The sequence below is a fragment of the Mauremys reevesii genome, linkage group 8 (genome assembly GCF_016161935.1).
Source record: "Mauremys reevesii isolate NIE-2019 linkage group 8, ASM1616193v1, whole genome shotgun sequence".
In the NCBI taxonomy this organism is placed as follows: Eukaryota; Metazoa; Chordata; order Testudines; family Geoemydidae; genus Mauremys; species Mauremys reevesii.
In genome coordinates, this window is record NC_052630.1 from 36,673,448 (window position 1) to 36,687,285 (window position 13,838).

The following is a 13,838-nucleotide window of genomic DNA, read 5'->3' on the forward strand; positions in this document are numbered from 1 at the left end:
TAGAGTCCATGTATTACAGGAATTATCACTTTTTTTTCTACTTGATAGTAAACAAGAAGTAAAATCGGATTATAGGAATGGATAGATATTAATCTGAATGTTCTCTTTCCCTTTTATTTTATCTTAGGTTATTCAACCGGATTTTCCCGTCACTATAACATTTAGGTTATTTACAAAATACGCAGTAATTACTGAGAACCAGAATAATGTTTCATTGTAAGCAGAACAATCTAATACTGAAGGAAACAAAATAAATATCGTCAGTGCAGATGCATCTACCAGAGAATCTATGTCATTTAAATTGCATTGTTTATTTCGCTGCAATGGTCTAGGAAAGCACCATATAGAAATTCTGTTTTACAGAAATAAATAAAGGCTAATAGAAATTAGCTCTAAATTAAACGGCGGGGTCGTAAATGCATTGCAACAGAGCAGGCACAACTTCAAAGAGGAATTTGACTGAGAGCACCCAAGTTACTAGTGGAAGGAACACGCCTAGTTCTAGATTAATGCTCGTTTCTGGGTTTTATCCACAACTGAAAATAGTAGCTGGGTTAAGCGGCGATTTACTTTTAGAATATGTACTAACTCAAAGCTAAACCAGCGAATAATGACTTTCTACCCCTACCCCCCAGAATGGAGTCTTCTATACATGACAGCTTCTTCGACATAGTAGAATTCCTTTCATACTATGGAAGATACTTTCCCTCTCATCTTGACACGCACAATCAGCTGTCAGTTAAGCAACAGTTTGTGCAAACCCTTACCAAAGCGTAACGTATTCATGACATCCCCGCACCAGCAATATTTGAGAGAAAAGATCATTTTTAATGGTCGTGGGAATAGGAAAATAACCAAAATACGAGACGGAATGAGGATTTTCTCTCAGTTACCTCCTCAGGAGCTGTGTGCTGCACAGGGGCGCAGATACAGAAGTAGTACTGAGGAAGTGGAAATCAGATCAGATCTTCAGCTGTTAGAGAAACTGGGATTCCCAAAGCTAAGGACCCCTCTGGTCCTCTGAACGGAGGGAGCAATTCCCAAAGAAGAAAAGGGATGAGGGAAAGCGGTTCTTGTGAAGAAAAGAGTTGTGTGTGTGTCAGAAAATGGCCAGAGAGACTTGGAAGGGATTCTCATTGGAGCCTCTACTGCTTTTAAGAACCACGAAGAAGCATTGCAGGAAATAGTTAACTGTAAAAGTAACCGCTGGTACTTTCTGATTTGGGGACGTGGGCAGAAGGAGAGTCCAATCTTTCCAGACTCTAGGATTAGGACACAAACAGGAAGGAATTAAGACATATTTTTTTTTTAAAAGAAAACGGTTTCCTGTTTCCACACTAGGAGTCATTCAGAGAGAGAGAGAGAAAAAAACAAATTAAACAATTTTTAGACATAATTCCATTAACATATGTTTGGAAATGGTAAAGAAAAAAAGTTAATTAAGTTAATGGCCGCAGAACTTTGGAGGCTGAATTCAGGCAATATATTTACATAGGAACACACAAGCCACGGATATCATGGTGATATATATGCGATAAAATGCAGAACTATGTGATAAATCAATTTCTCTGTGACCACTTCAGATGTTTTCTGCGGACTCAGTCACGGCTGATGAAATTATTTTGCAACTGGGCTGTCATGAGACCATCTCAAATTGTTGATGATAAAAATCCCTATACTACATCACACCATCACATACACATATGTCATTTGTTGAGAGAGATGACTGACTCAATACAGATTCAGAACCTGGGTATCCGAATGTGAAAATAACCTTCTTTAATTGTACTATGTGTGGGATGAATGTATGTGTGTCTTTTTTGTATAACTAATTTCCAGTTTGCATGCACTTCAGTATCTCTTGACGCGATCACTAACAGAAAGTTAGAAATGGAAATGTTGCCTAAACATTTTGCAGAGCAACTTTTATAAGCATAGAGTAACAGAAGACAGATAAACCATCCAGAGGAGAAAACAGAAGAAAAGCAATATATGAGATATTAAAGCAGGTAACTACAGTTCAAACTACTTCTTCCTCCTCTCCTAAGGCCTCCTGCTGTTCATCTCACATGATTTATGTTGTGACTTTTGTTCTTTGTACAACAAAACTAGTAAGAACAAACCACAAGGGCATAGTTAAAGCCCAAATAAAAGTGTGTACTAAATACATAAACATGCAGCTCCTAACTACATACCAGCTCTGGCTGGTTTCTAGCAGTTTCTCAAAATATAGAACAAAATAAGCGCCCCTAGAGGGACCACAAACTATTTAAAGGGATAATACCCTATTCACATAGATTATGACTTGTAACTGAAGAGATATTCTATCATTCAGAGACACAGTGAAACACTTGACCTGCCTACGCAGCTCCATAGTATTGCCTTCCTTAGAGAAACTCTGAGGCCATTTTTCCTGTCCCTTTCGTTGACCCCATTGCTAAAAAACCCCCCCCTCTTCTACCTTTACATAAGTTAGATGATTACACATAGTTATGTATTATCTGTACATATATCTAGTGAGCTCACTGTAACTTGATAACGAGAAGATTGCATTTTCTACATTTTCTGAAAGTTAGAGTTTTATAAGATAGAAAACGTATTCCCATAAAAATTGATTCCTTTCCTATATGCATTTATTAAGAAATGGAAACTTCTAAATCGCATGTCATAAGTCCTCACATTATCACCTAAAATATCAAGTCAGTCAATCAATCAATCACTCAACAAATCCCAGCTGTTTCTAGACACCCTTATTTTAAATAGCTATTTAAGGTGTCTTCAGATATAAATATCTTACTTGAATATAATTTTCCATAGTATCAGAAAAGATCACCTTATGCAAGAACAGCATTTGAAGACTGAGACACAACTGTAACCAGTGCCCATGGACAGAAAATAAAAATATTAATGAACAACTATGAAAATAGTGTGGTATTGCATTTATAACTTCAGTCACAAGGTGTCGCCATCTACTTAAAAAGGTATTTCCATAAACAGGGAAAAAAACAGCGCCAGCCTGATTTAGAGCAGTCTGAATAAAGCTTAAGAAGATGGCGGAATAATACTGGAGGAAAACCGACTGGATTTAAAGCATTAAATGACAATACTTTGGCACACATTTAAAATAATTTTCTACATTTGCGAGATATAAAGCAGTAACATTTTACAAAGAAGAAGCATCCTACGTCCGCGATGGCCCTTCTCCGGCGAGACTCCCTGGTAACCAGGCAGCTGCTGCGGCTGGTTCTGTTGCACACGGCCTGGGAGGTGGGCAGCGGCCAGGTCCGTTATTCCGTGCCGGAGGAATCCAAACACGGCACCTTTGTGGGCCGCCTGGCCCAGGACCTGGGGCTGGAGGCGGCGGAGCTGGTGCCTCGGATGTTCCGGATGGTCTCCAGCGGCAGGAGAGACTATTTTGAGGTAAATTTGCAGAGCGGCGTTTTGTTTGTTAATTCGCGACTAGACAGGGAAGAGCTGTGCGGCCAGAGCCCCCTGTGCGCCATTGACCTGGAGGTGATAGTGGACAAACCCCTGAGGCTATTTCACGTGGAAGTGGAGATACGGGATATAAATGATAATGCTCCTGCTTTTTCCGTAAATGAAGATAATTTCATTATTGCAGAATCGAGACCGTCGGACTCACGTTTCCCACTGGAGAGCGCGTCTGACGCAGATATTGGTACAAACTCTCTGCTAACCTATAAACTCAGCCCAAGTGAACATTTCACTCTAGATGTGCAAAGAAAAAATGATCAAAGTAAATCTTTAGTGCTTGTTTTAAAGAAAGCTCTGGACAGAGAGGAAACCTCTGAGCATCGTTTATTACTCACCGCCACTGATGGGGGCAAACCGGAGCTGACGGGTTCAGTTCAGCTGGTGATCACCGTCCTGGATGCCAATGATAACGCCCCTGTATTTGATAAATCAGTTTATGAGGTGAGTTTATATGAAAATGCTCCCAACGGTACATTAGTTATGAAACTCAACGCCACAGATTTAGATGAGGGAATCAATAAAGACGTTTTCTATTCATTTAATAACCGGATGTCTACCAAAATGAAAGACATTTTTAGCCTAGATATTAACACTGGCGAAATAAGAGTGAGAGGAAATATGGATTTTGAATCTCAGAACATATATGAAATTCAAGTAGAAGCTATTGATAAAGGACACTCACCGTTGGTGGGACACAGCAAAGTTTTAGTGGAAGTGTTAGACGTGAACGATAACGCCCCTGAGCTGGCCGTGACTTCCCTTTCCCTGCCGGTGCCGGAGGACGCTCCCCCGGGGACAGTGGTGGCTCTTATTAGCGTCTCTGACCGGGACTCGGGAGACAACGGCAAAGTCACCTGCTCCATCCCCCCGAACCTGCCCTTTCGGCTCGTCTCCACCTTTAAGAATTATCACTCGCTGGTGCTGGCGGAGGCCGTGGATCGGGAGCGAGTGTCTGAATATAAGCTCGTGGTGACAGCCAGAGACGGAGGGGCCCCGTCTCTCTCGGCCAGCAGCAGCATTTTGGTGCCGATCGCGGATGTGAACGATAACGCCCCCGCTTTCCCTCAGCCCGTTTACACGGTGTTTGTGAAGGAAAACAACCCGCCAGGGGCCCACCTCATCACCCTGTTGGCCTCGGACCCGGACCTGAGGGAAAACGGCTTTGTGAGCTACTCGGTGGTGGAGCGAAGTGTGGGAGAGCAGCCCCTGTCCAGCTACATCTCGGTGCACTCGGAGAGCGGGCACATCTATGCCCTGCAGCCCTTTGACTACGAGGAGCTGCAAGTGCTGCAGTTCCAGGTGAACGCGAGGGACGCCGGATTCCCGTCGCTGTGCGGGAACGTGACTGTGCAGCTCTTTGTCCTGGATGCAAATGACAACGCGCCCGCAGTGTCCCCGGCCGGCTCCGTCGGCGGCTCGCCAGGGCCCGAGCTGGTTCCGCTGTCGGCGGGCGCAGGGCACGTGGTGGGCAAGATCCGAGCGGTGGATGCGGATTCCGGCTTCAACGCGTGGCTTCGCTACGAAGTGCAGGAGCCCGGGGCTGCGGGGCCTTTCCGGGTGGGTGTGTACAGCGGGGAGATCAGCACGACGCGGGCCTTGGAGGAGGCGGACGGCCCCAGCCAGAGACTCGTGATTCTGGTGAAGGACCATGGGGAGCCGTCGCTGTCAGCGACAGCCACTGTCAGCCTGTCCCTGGTGGAGAGTCCCCAGGCTGTGAAATGGGACTCGAGGCCAAGGGGCGGGAACGAAGGGCCCTTGGTTGACATGAACGTGTCTTTAATGATCGCCATTTGCTCGGTGTCCGGGCTGTTTGTGCTGGTGATTGTCGTGTACGTTGGCCTGAGATGCCGCCCGGGTCCGGAAGTGATGTGCGGTCCTGGGAAAGCCACCGTGGTGTGCTCGAGCGAGGTGGGGAGTTGGTCCTATTCCCAGCGCCAGAGCCGGAACTTGTGTGTAGGGGAAGGCACCGCCAAGAATGACCTCATGGTTTTCAGCCCCAACTTCCCTCACTCTGCAGAGAACGGGGAGAAGAAGATGGAATCCGAGTTCACACCAAATGAGAATGGAATGGTGAGTTTCTATTGTGGGATATGTATGCCTTGTTTATATTTTTCTGTAATTATGTCTTATTATTTGGTGACATTTTTCCTTGGTATAGTTCTCTGAAGAGTGGATAGTTGTCTGAAGATGTCCACGCAGTATGCAACGGCAGTCAAAAAAGCAAACAGGCTATTAGAAATCATTAAAAAAGGGATAGAGAATAAGACGGATAATATCATATTGTGGGAATATAAATCCATGGTACACCCATATCTTGAATACTGCATACAGATGTGGTCTCCTCATCTCTAAAAAGATACACTGGCATTAGAAAAGGTTCAGAGAAGGGCAACTAAAATGATTAGGGGTTTGGAACGGGTCACATATGAGGAGAGATTAAAGAGGCTAGGACTTTTCAACTTGGAAAAGAGGGGGGATACGATAGAGGTATATAAAATCATGAGTGATGTGGAGAAAGTGAATAAGGAAAAGTTATTTACTTGTTCCCATAATATAAGAACTAGGGGCCACCAAATGAACTTAATGGGCAGCAGGTTTAAAACAAATAAAAGGAAGTTCTTCTTCACACAGTGAACAGTCAACCTGTGGATCTCCTTGCCTGAGGAGGTTATGAAGGCTAAGACTGTAACAGGGTTTAAAAGAGAACTGGATAAATTCATGGAAGTTAAGTCCATTAATGGCTATTAGCCAGGATGGGTAAGGAATGGTGTCCCTAGCCTCTGTCAGAGGGTGGAGATGTTGGCAGGAGAGAGATCACTTGATCATTACCTGTTAGGTCCATTCCCTCTGGGACACCTGGCACTGGCCACTGTCGGCAGACAGGATACTGGATGGGCCTTTGGTCTGACCTAGTATGGCAATTCTTATGTTCTTATGTAAAAAAGAACTAGATATGTTCATGGAGGGTAGGTCCCTCAATGGCCATTAGCCAGGGTGGGCAGGGATGCAAAAACATGCTCTGAAGTGTCCCTAGCCTCTGGTGCCAGAAGCTGGTAATGGGTGATGGGATGAATCACTTGATGATACCTGTTCTGTTCATTCCCTCTGAAGCACCTGGCATTGGTCACTGTCAGAAGAAAGGCTACTGGGCTGGATGGACCATTGGTCTGATCCATTATGCCATTCTTATACTCTTATGATATATGCTTGCATCTTTTTTGTTGAAATGAAAGGATGTCAAGTACTACTGAAATAGTAAATATTAAAATTACTTTCTTTTACTGTTGTATACATGAAGGAGGAAATTGACTTGTGAAAATAATGGACCAAAGCACCAGGAGAAATTCCTTATCTAAGCCTTTTTTCTGTAAATCCATACATTTACATTTGTTTTCTTCATCAAGTTCAAGAAGTTCATTATATAATTTTGAAATTGCATAATTGAAGACTAATGATCACTATCAACTTTTCAGTCTGTGGATGTCTTCTATTTCCTGGAGTTTGAGATACAATAATTTAAGTATGCACAGGTACCTTTTCCATACAGATAGTTCTTAGTAATATCTCCAGGTCATTATTTTTTCCTTTTAAGTGTCTCCCCTACTCATTGCAGGCCCACAAATGTATTGCCCTAGAAGGAGAAGTTTAGGATTGGCTCTCACTCTTGCTTTATCCCAGTTTTTTGATATAAGGGAAGTTGCTGAATAGGAACTCATTTGAACATGTGTTATCTGGTTTGGTAAGAAGAATATATTGTCCCATAGGGGTTAGTGAAAGTTTCCTGCAGGCAATTGTTGTCCACTAGCTATTACTATCCCAATTGTTCTATGCTGCAAGGTCTGTAGTTGTGCTCCTCAGTTCCACAAGGTAAGGGGCTGCTACCATCTTTCATGCATGATGATTTATATGATGGACCATTGCCCAAATAAAATGCAACATGGAGGACTGTGATTCTACTAATACCTCAATAGGGATTTTTGTTGACAATTTTACCATCATGGCTCTACTAAACCACATTATTGTTAGCTTATTTTATTTTATTAAAATTTTCAACAGAAATATAATGTACATTGTATAATGTTTCCAAATGGGGGATAGTAAGTATCCTAAGTAAGATATTTTATCAAGGTTTTTTCACAATGGAAGCTGATTTTTTTCTTATATTTTTATATAATTGATTCTAAAACTCAACACTTCCTTGAATTGGATGATTTTATTCATAACATGAAGCAGTGGGGTAAGGAGATCTAAAATCCCCATTAAAACGTCATCAGTATGTAGTACAACTTTATTATTTAGGCCTCCTGCATTTATTCCAGCATTACTGTACATTTTATTACTTTGTTTTTGTTTGGAAACAGTTTCAAGACAATTAATAAAAAGAGTGGTGGTAGGGACAGCCCTTTCTGGGTGAATCTCTGAAGGCCAATAAGTTCAGAGCAGCTATGACTAATTTGGAATCTGACTATTAGAGTTTTATAAAGGGATTCCATCTACCTCATAACTTTTTCTCACATCAACCAGTATTCTTCTGAAGTAATTCCATTCTACCTGATCAAAGGCTTCTCGGGATCAAAAGACAGCCATTTGCCAAGTGTACTATTTGACTGAGAGATAAAAAGACTTCCTTTAAAAAGTGGAAGTCAAATCCTAGTGAGGCAAATAGAAAGGAGCACAAACACTGCCAACTTAAGTGCAAGAGTGTAATAAGAAAAGCCAAAGAGGAGTTTGAAGAACGGCTAGCCAAAAACTCCAAAGGTAATAACAAAATGTTTTTTAAGTACATCAGAAGCAGGAAGCCTGCTAAACAACCAGTGGGGCCCCTTGATGATGAAAATACAAAAGGAGCGCTTAAAGATGATAAAGTCATTGCAGAGAAACTAAATGGATTCTTTGCTTCAGTCTTCACGGCTGAGGATGTTAGGGAGATTCCCAAACCTGAGCTGGCTTTTGTAGGTGACAAATCTGAGGAACTGTCACAGATTGAAGTATCACTAGAGGAGGTTTTGGAATTAATTGATAAACTCAACATTAACAAGTCACCGGGACCAGATGGCATTCACCCAAGAGTTCTGAAAGAACTCAAATGTGAAGTTGCGGAACTATTAACTAAGGTTTGTAACCTGTCCTTTAAATCAGCTTCGGTACCCAATGACTGGAAGTTAGCTAATGTAACGCCAATATTTAAAAAGGGCTCTAGGGGTGATCCCGGCAATTACAGACTGGTAAGTCTAACGTCGGTACCGGGCAAATTAGTTAAAACAATAGTAAAGAATAAAATTGTCAGACACATAGAAAAACATAAACTCTTGAGCAATAGTCAACATGGTTTCTGTAAAGGGAAATCGTGTCTTACTAATCTATTAGAGTTCTTTGAAGGGGTCAACACACATGTGGACAAGGGGGATCCGGTGGACATAGTGTACTTAGATTTCCAGAAAGCCTTTGACAAGATCCCTCACCAAAGGCTCTTACGTAAATTAAGCTGTCATGGGATAAAAGGAAAGGTCCTTTCATGGATTGAGAACTGGTTAAAGGACAGGGAACAAAGGGTAGGAATTAATGGTAAATTCTCAGAATGGAGAGGGGTAACTAGTGGTGTTCCCCAAGGGTCAGTCCTGGGCAGGGGCGGCTCTAGAGCCCAGCGGGGCAAGCACCCGCCTGGGGCGGCCCTTTCCAGGGGGGGGGGGGGGGGGGGTGGACCTGCTGCTGCTGTGGTGCTGTGGGCCTGTGGGACGAGCCCGGACCGACGGACCGGGCGACTGCATGAGACATGACTCGCGCTCGCTGGTCTGGCTGGCTCTGGACCGGCAGGACGCGGCGGCAGCGGCAGCCGCCCGCCGCCGGACACACCCGCGCCCGCCGCGCGGAGGTCCAGCTGAGCCAGCGCGACCAGCCGGACCTCCCGTCGGTCATGCAGGCAGGTCAGCTGCTCGCGCGGGGGCGCCTCCTCCCCATCATCATTTTGGGGGGCCAAATTTGTAGAGCCACCCCTGGTCCTGGGACCAATCCTATTCAATTTATTCATAAATGATCTGGAGAAAGGGGTAAACAGTGAGGTGGCAAAGTTTGCAGATGATACTAAACTACTCAAGATAGTTAAGACCAAAGCAGATTGTGAAGAACTCAAAAAGATCTCACAAAACTAAGTGATTGGGCAACACAATGGCAAATGAAATTTAATGTGGATAAATGTAAAGTAATGCACATTGGAAAAAATAACCCCAACTATACATACAACATGATGGGGGCTAATTTAGCTACAACGAGTCAGGAAAAAGATCTTGGAGTTATCGTGGATAGTTCTCTAAAGATGTCCACGCAGTGTGCAGAGGCGGTCAAAAAAGCAAACAGGATGTTAGGAATCATTAAGAAGGGGATAGAGAATAAGACTGAGAATATATTATTGCCCTTATATAAATCCATGGTACGCCCACATCTCGAATACTGTGTACAGATGTGGTCTCCTCACCTCAAAAAAGATATTCTAGCACTAGAAAAGGTTCAGAAAAGAGCAACTAAAATGATTAGGGGTTTAGAGAGGGTCCCATATGAGGAAAGATTAAAGAGGCTAGGACTCTTCAGTTTGGAAAAGAGAAGTCTAAGGGGGGGACATGATAGAGGTATATAAAATCATGAGTGATGTTGAGAAAGTGGATAAGGAAAAGTTATTTACTTATTCCCATAATACAAGAACTAGGGGTCACCAAATGAAATTAATAGGCAGCAGGTTTAAAACAAATAAAAGGAAGTTCTTCTTCACGCTGCACACAGTCAACTTGTGGAACTCCTTACCTGAGGAGGTTGTGAAGGCTAGGACTATAACAATGTTTAAAAGGGGACTGGATAAATTCATGGTGGCTAAGTCCATAAATGGCTATTAGCCAGGATGGGTAAGAATGGTGTCCCTAGCCTCTGTTCGTCAGAGGATGGAGATGGATGGCAGGAGAGAGATCACTTGATCATTGCCTGTTAGGTTCACTCCCTCAGGGGCACCTGGCATTGGCCACTGTCGGTAGACAGATACTGGGCTAGATGGACCTTTGGTCTGACCCGGTACGGCCTTTCTTATGTTCTTATATGTTCTTATGACTGGCCCAAATGGATTACACTTGGAACTCTCCATAGGCTACCCACTACTTGGAAACATCTAATAAATGGTGTCTGGTTTCTATTTATTACTTATGCCACCAGAAGATCTACCCTAGTGGCAAATACTTTTCCAAATTCCTTCATATCAATATTTAGTAGGGAAATATGTCTATATGAGGCACAATCAATGAAGTATGGGCTTCTAACATAAATTTTGGAATTTGCAAAGAATCTAAGAGTCTATTAAATAAAATACTAAATCTGCTGCTGAATCTTTATGATATTGACTAGAGACCCCAGCAGGGCCTAGTTACATTATAAATGTCTTCTGCACTGACAGGTCTAATTTAGCTTCTCAGTTGGTTCTTAGTCAAAGAAAGTAAATTAACAGTTGCAATATATTTTTAGCTGATTTTTATTTATCTAGATTTCACTTGTATAGAATAAGTGTGAAAATGCTCAAACATTTGGTATATTTCATTGTTTTATTATTCAGACTTTACCACCTTCTATTTCAATAATGTTTATCTTTCTTCTCACTTGCCTCAGTCTATAAGCTATTTTTTAAAGTCAACACTACTTTAGCTCACAGATGACTCTTTCCATTTAATATGTAAGAAAAGCTTTAAGTTGCCCTGTCTGTGTTGTCAAGTTTTTAGAAAACGTTTTTCCTCTGTTTATTTATGTAATATATATAGTACAATATTTTAATTCCTGGTAATAAGCAGTTTCTTTTAGGTTCCCCTTCTCTTGCTATTACAGTCAGTTTACCGCAATGTACGGTTTTATATGTTTCTCATATGGTATTAAGACTTTCCTTTTTTCATTCTTTGAAAGTATTTGTCTCACCCTTCAAAGTGTTCAGTGGTACTGAGTCCCTTTGAAGGAAGATATGTATGCCTTGATATAGCAAAACATGTCAGCTCTTGTTTAACTTTAGACATAATATTTGTCCCATTGACTTCAGTGAAAATACTCAGGTTTAAAGTTAAACAGGTGCTTAAGTGCATTGTTGGATGGGACTCAGTGTCCATGCTTCTGGCCTTCATTGCTATTGTGCTCAAGGAAGATGCCATCACTGGAGGTTGGCCTGGCCATTTACTTGCCCTATAGTGGCCTAACTGAAAAAGGGTCATATAGAAGACCTGATCAATATGTGGCTAATACTGGTATGTGCTTTAGGGGGATAGAAAACAAAGAGTAATTTTTTACATATGGATTAATTTCTCTTCCAGAATCAATAATTCACATTTCCAAAGGTACTTTGCATATTTGTAGGCCAGTCAAACTCATCTTTCCTTTAAATTATCTTATCTATTTATTTGTGGGTTAAATGTTAAATTCAGGTATCTAATATTTACCTCTTTAGAAACAAAGCTAAGCAGAGTGGGGAAGAACTTGTCAAAGAAAGATTTTTATCCTCTTCTACTAGAGATATACATTGAGCATATCATGATTTCTTTGCCCACAAGGTCACGCCTTATTGTTATGAATTGACAAAATTTGTCTTTTTTTACATATTTGGCCTCTGAGTGTAATGGTTTAGAAATCAGTCTAGCCACTCCCTCCGTCCCTTTTGACAATACTGTAGACATACAATTCCTGCCTGAACCAGGAATAGTCTATTTCTTCTTTCACATTTCTAATGAGGTTATTGTAAAGACTCGTGAATGCATAGGTAGTCTTTATTTTTTGTAAGTATTCAAACCACTAACATTTTAATTAAGGTGCTAAGATATAGGGACTCCTGTTAATATAAATAATGCTTTGTTCATATAACATTACCCCTTCTTGGCAAATGTAATATTATTGTCATTGCTACATTTTCTCTTTTCCTATTAATTCACCTATAAATTTCCCATATTTATACCAAACACCTGTTTTAGTATTTTTGACTTCTTGATCTGTGAAGGCTGAAATACTTTTTCTCTCTCCCTTTCCCCTCTTTGTTTCCTTCTTAGAGGATACATCTTTATGGTGGGAAGCGTCCTACTCATCCACATCAGCCACAGTCTACCAGTATCTTAGGGCAGATAGGTAGTGTCTTCTCTTTATGGCTTATCCTCCTGTATCATCTACATTCTCTTCATCACAGTATGTTCTCTTTGGAAATTACCTGTTCTGGTTACAGGTCCTCTGGGGTTTAACGAGGGTGCCACATAGATTTGGTTTCATTTCTTTTCTCTGTTTTTAAGTCTGAGCCCAACATTATTAGCAGGTTTTAACTGAGTCTCAGTTTTGATAATATAACCTGAATTTTAAGGGGAAATCAAAGTTTTAGAGGGAGGGACCAGCAGTTTCTTACATTGGCACAATGCAGAGATCTGGTGTTTCTTCTGAGTGCCTTTCTCATTCTTAATGTGAGCAAGGACAGAGTTTGCACTTCCAATGGGGCACGACATTCTCTAATAATTCTCATTAAGTGATCCTTCTTCTCATAGTAGTGCAGCCAATTATACAATTGGATGAGTCTGTGCATCTATGTGTGAAAACACTGCGTGGCATGTTCTGTTTTGGTACATAGGAGCTTCTTTCTCCTTCCCAAAGAATTATCGTAGGTCAGGGCTGGCTCCAGGCACCAGCCCAGCAAGCAGGTGCTTGGGGCGGCCAACATAGGGGGGCGGCACCTCCGGCCCTTAGGCGGCGGGTCCCTCACTCCTTCTGGGAGCAAAGGACCAGCCGCCGAATTGCCGAAGATTGAACCGGCGGCGGTAGTGGCGCAGAACGCGATCGGTTTTTTTTGTTTGTTTGTTTTCTTTTTGCTGCTTGGGGGCAAAAATCCTGGAGCCGGCCCTGATCATAGTAGTGTTTTCATATATTTCTTCCCATTTTCTATCTCTTCTGTGAGTTCTTTCAGTCTTACGCTATTTTTTTCTCTTAGGGTTCTTTAAATCATTTTAAGATCCAGATCAAGCTTCTTGATTTTAGCCAACTGAATTCCTTTATCTACACCAGTTAGTATATCTGAATGTTGCATTTAAGTCCTTTATCAGTAAATTCTTCTACATATTTATGACTTCCTGAAGGTGGTTTGCATCTCCGTTTATATTCATTATTATTTCAGATATTTCTCTGGTGTCTGCCTTTGTAGCAGGCACATTCTTATCCTTGTCCATTGCACGTTGTTTGCCCACAGGTAGCTCTGCAGTGGGTCTTGCTGCTTCTCTCTGGTGGCGTGCACAGAAGCTCTTAATGTCATAAGCAGCTTTCTGTACAAGCATCCTGGATTTGGGAATATCCAGACACCTGTC

The 13,838-nt window shown here is 42.0% G+C and overlaps 2 protein-coding genes across 2 annotated transcripts in view; both read left to right on the forward strand.

Moving 5' to 3' along the window:
• LOC120370231 (protocadherin alpha-5-like) overlaps window positions 1-13,838 on the forward strand; it is a 269,071-nt gene that overhangs the window by 33,091 nt on the left and 222,142 nt on the right. The gene's annotated exons all lie outside the window — the stretch shown is intronic.
• On the forward strand, window positions 3,047-8,106 carry LOC120370173 (protocadherin alpha-8-like). The gene is made up of 2 exons (XM_039484470.1): window positions 3,047-5,565; window positions 8,020-8,106. The coding sequence occupies exons 1-2, from the start codon at window positions 3,193-3,195 to the stop codon at window positions 8,104-8,106; spliced, it is 2,460 nt and encodes an 819-aa protein (XP_039340404.1). The 5' UTR covers window positions 3,047-3,192.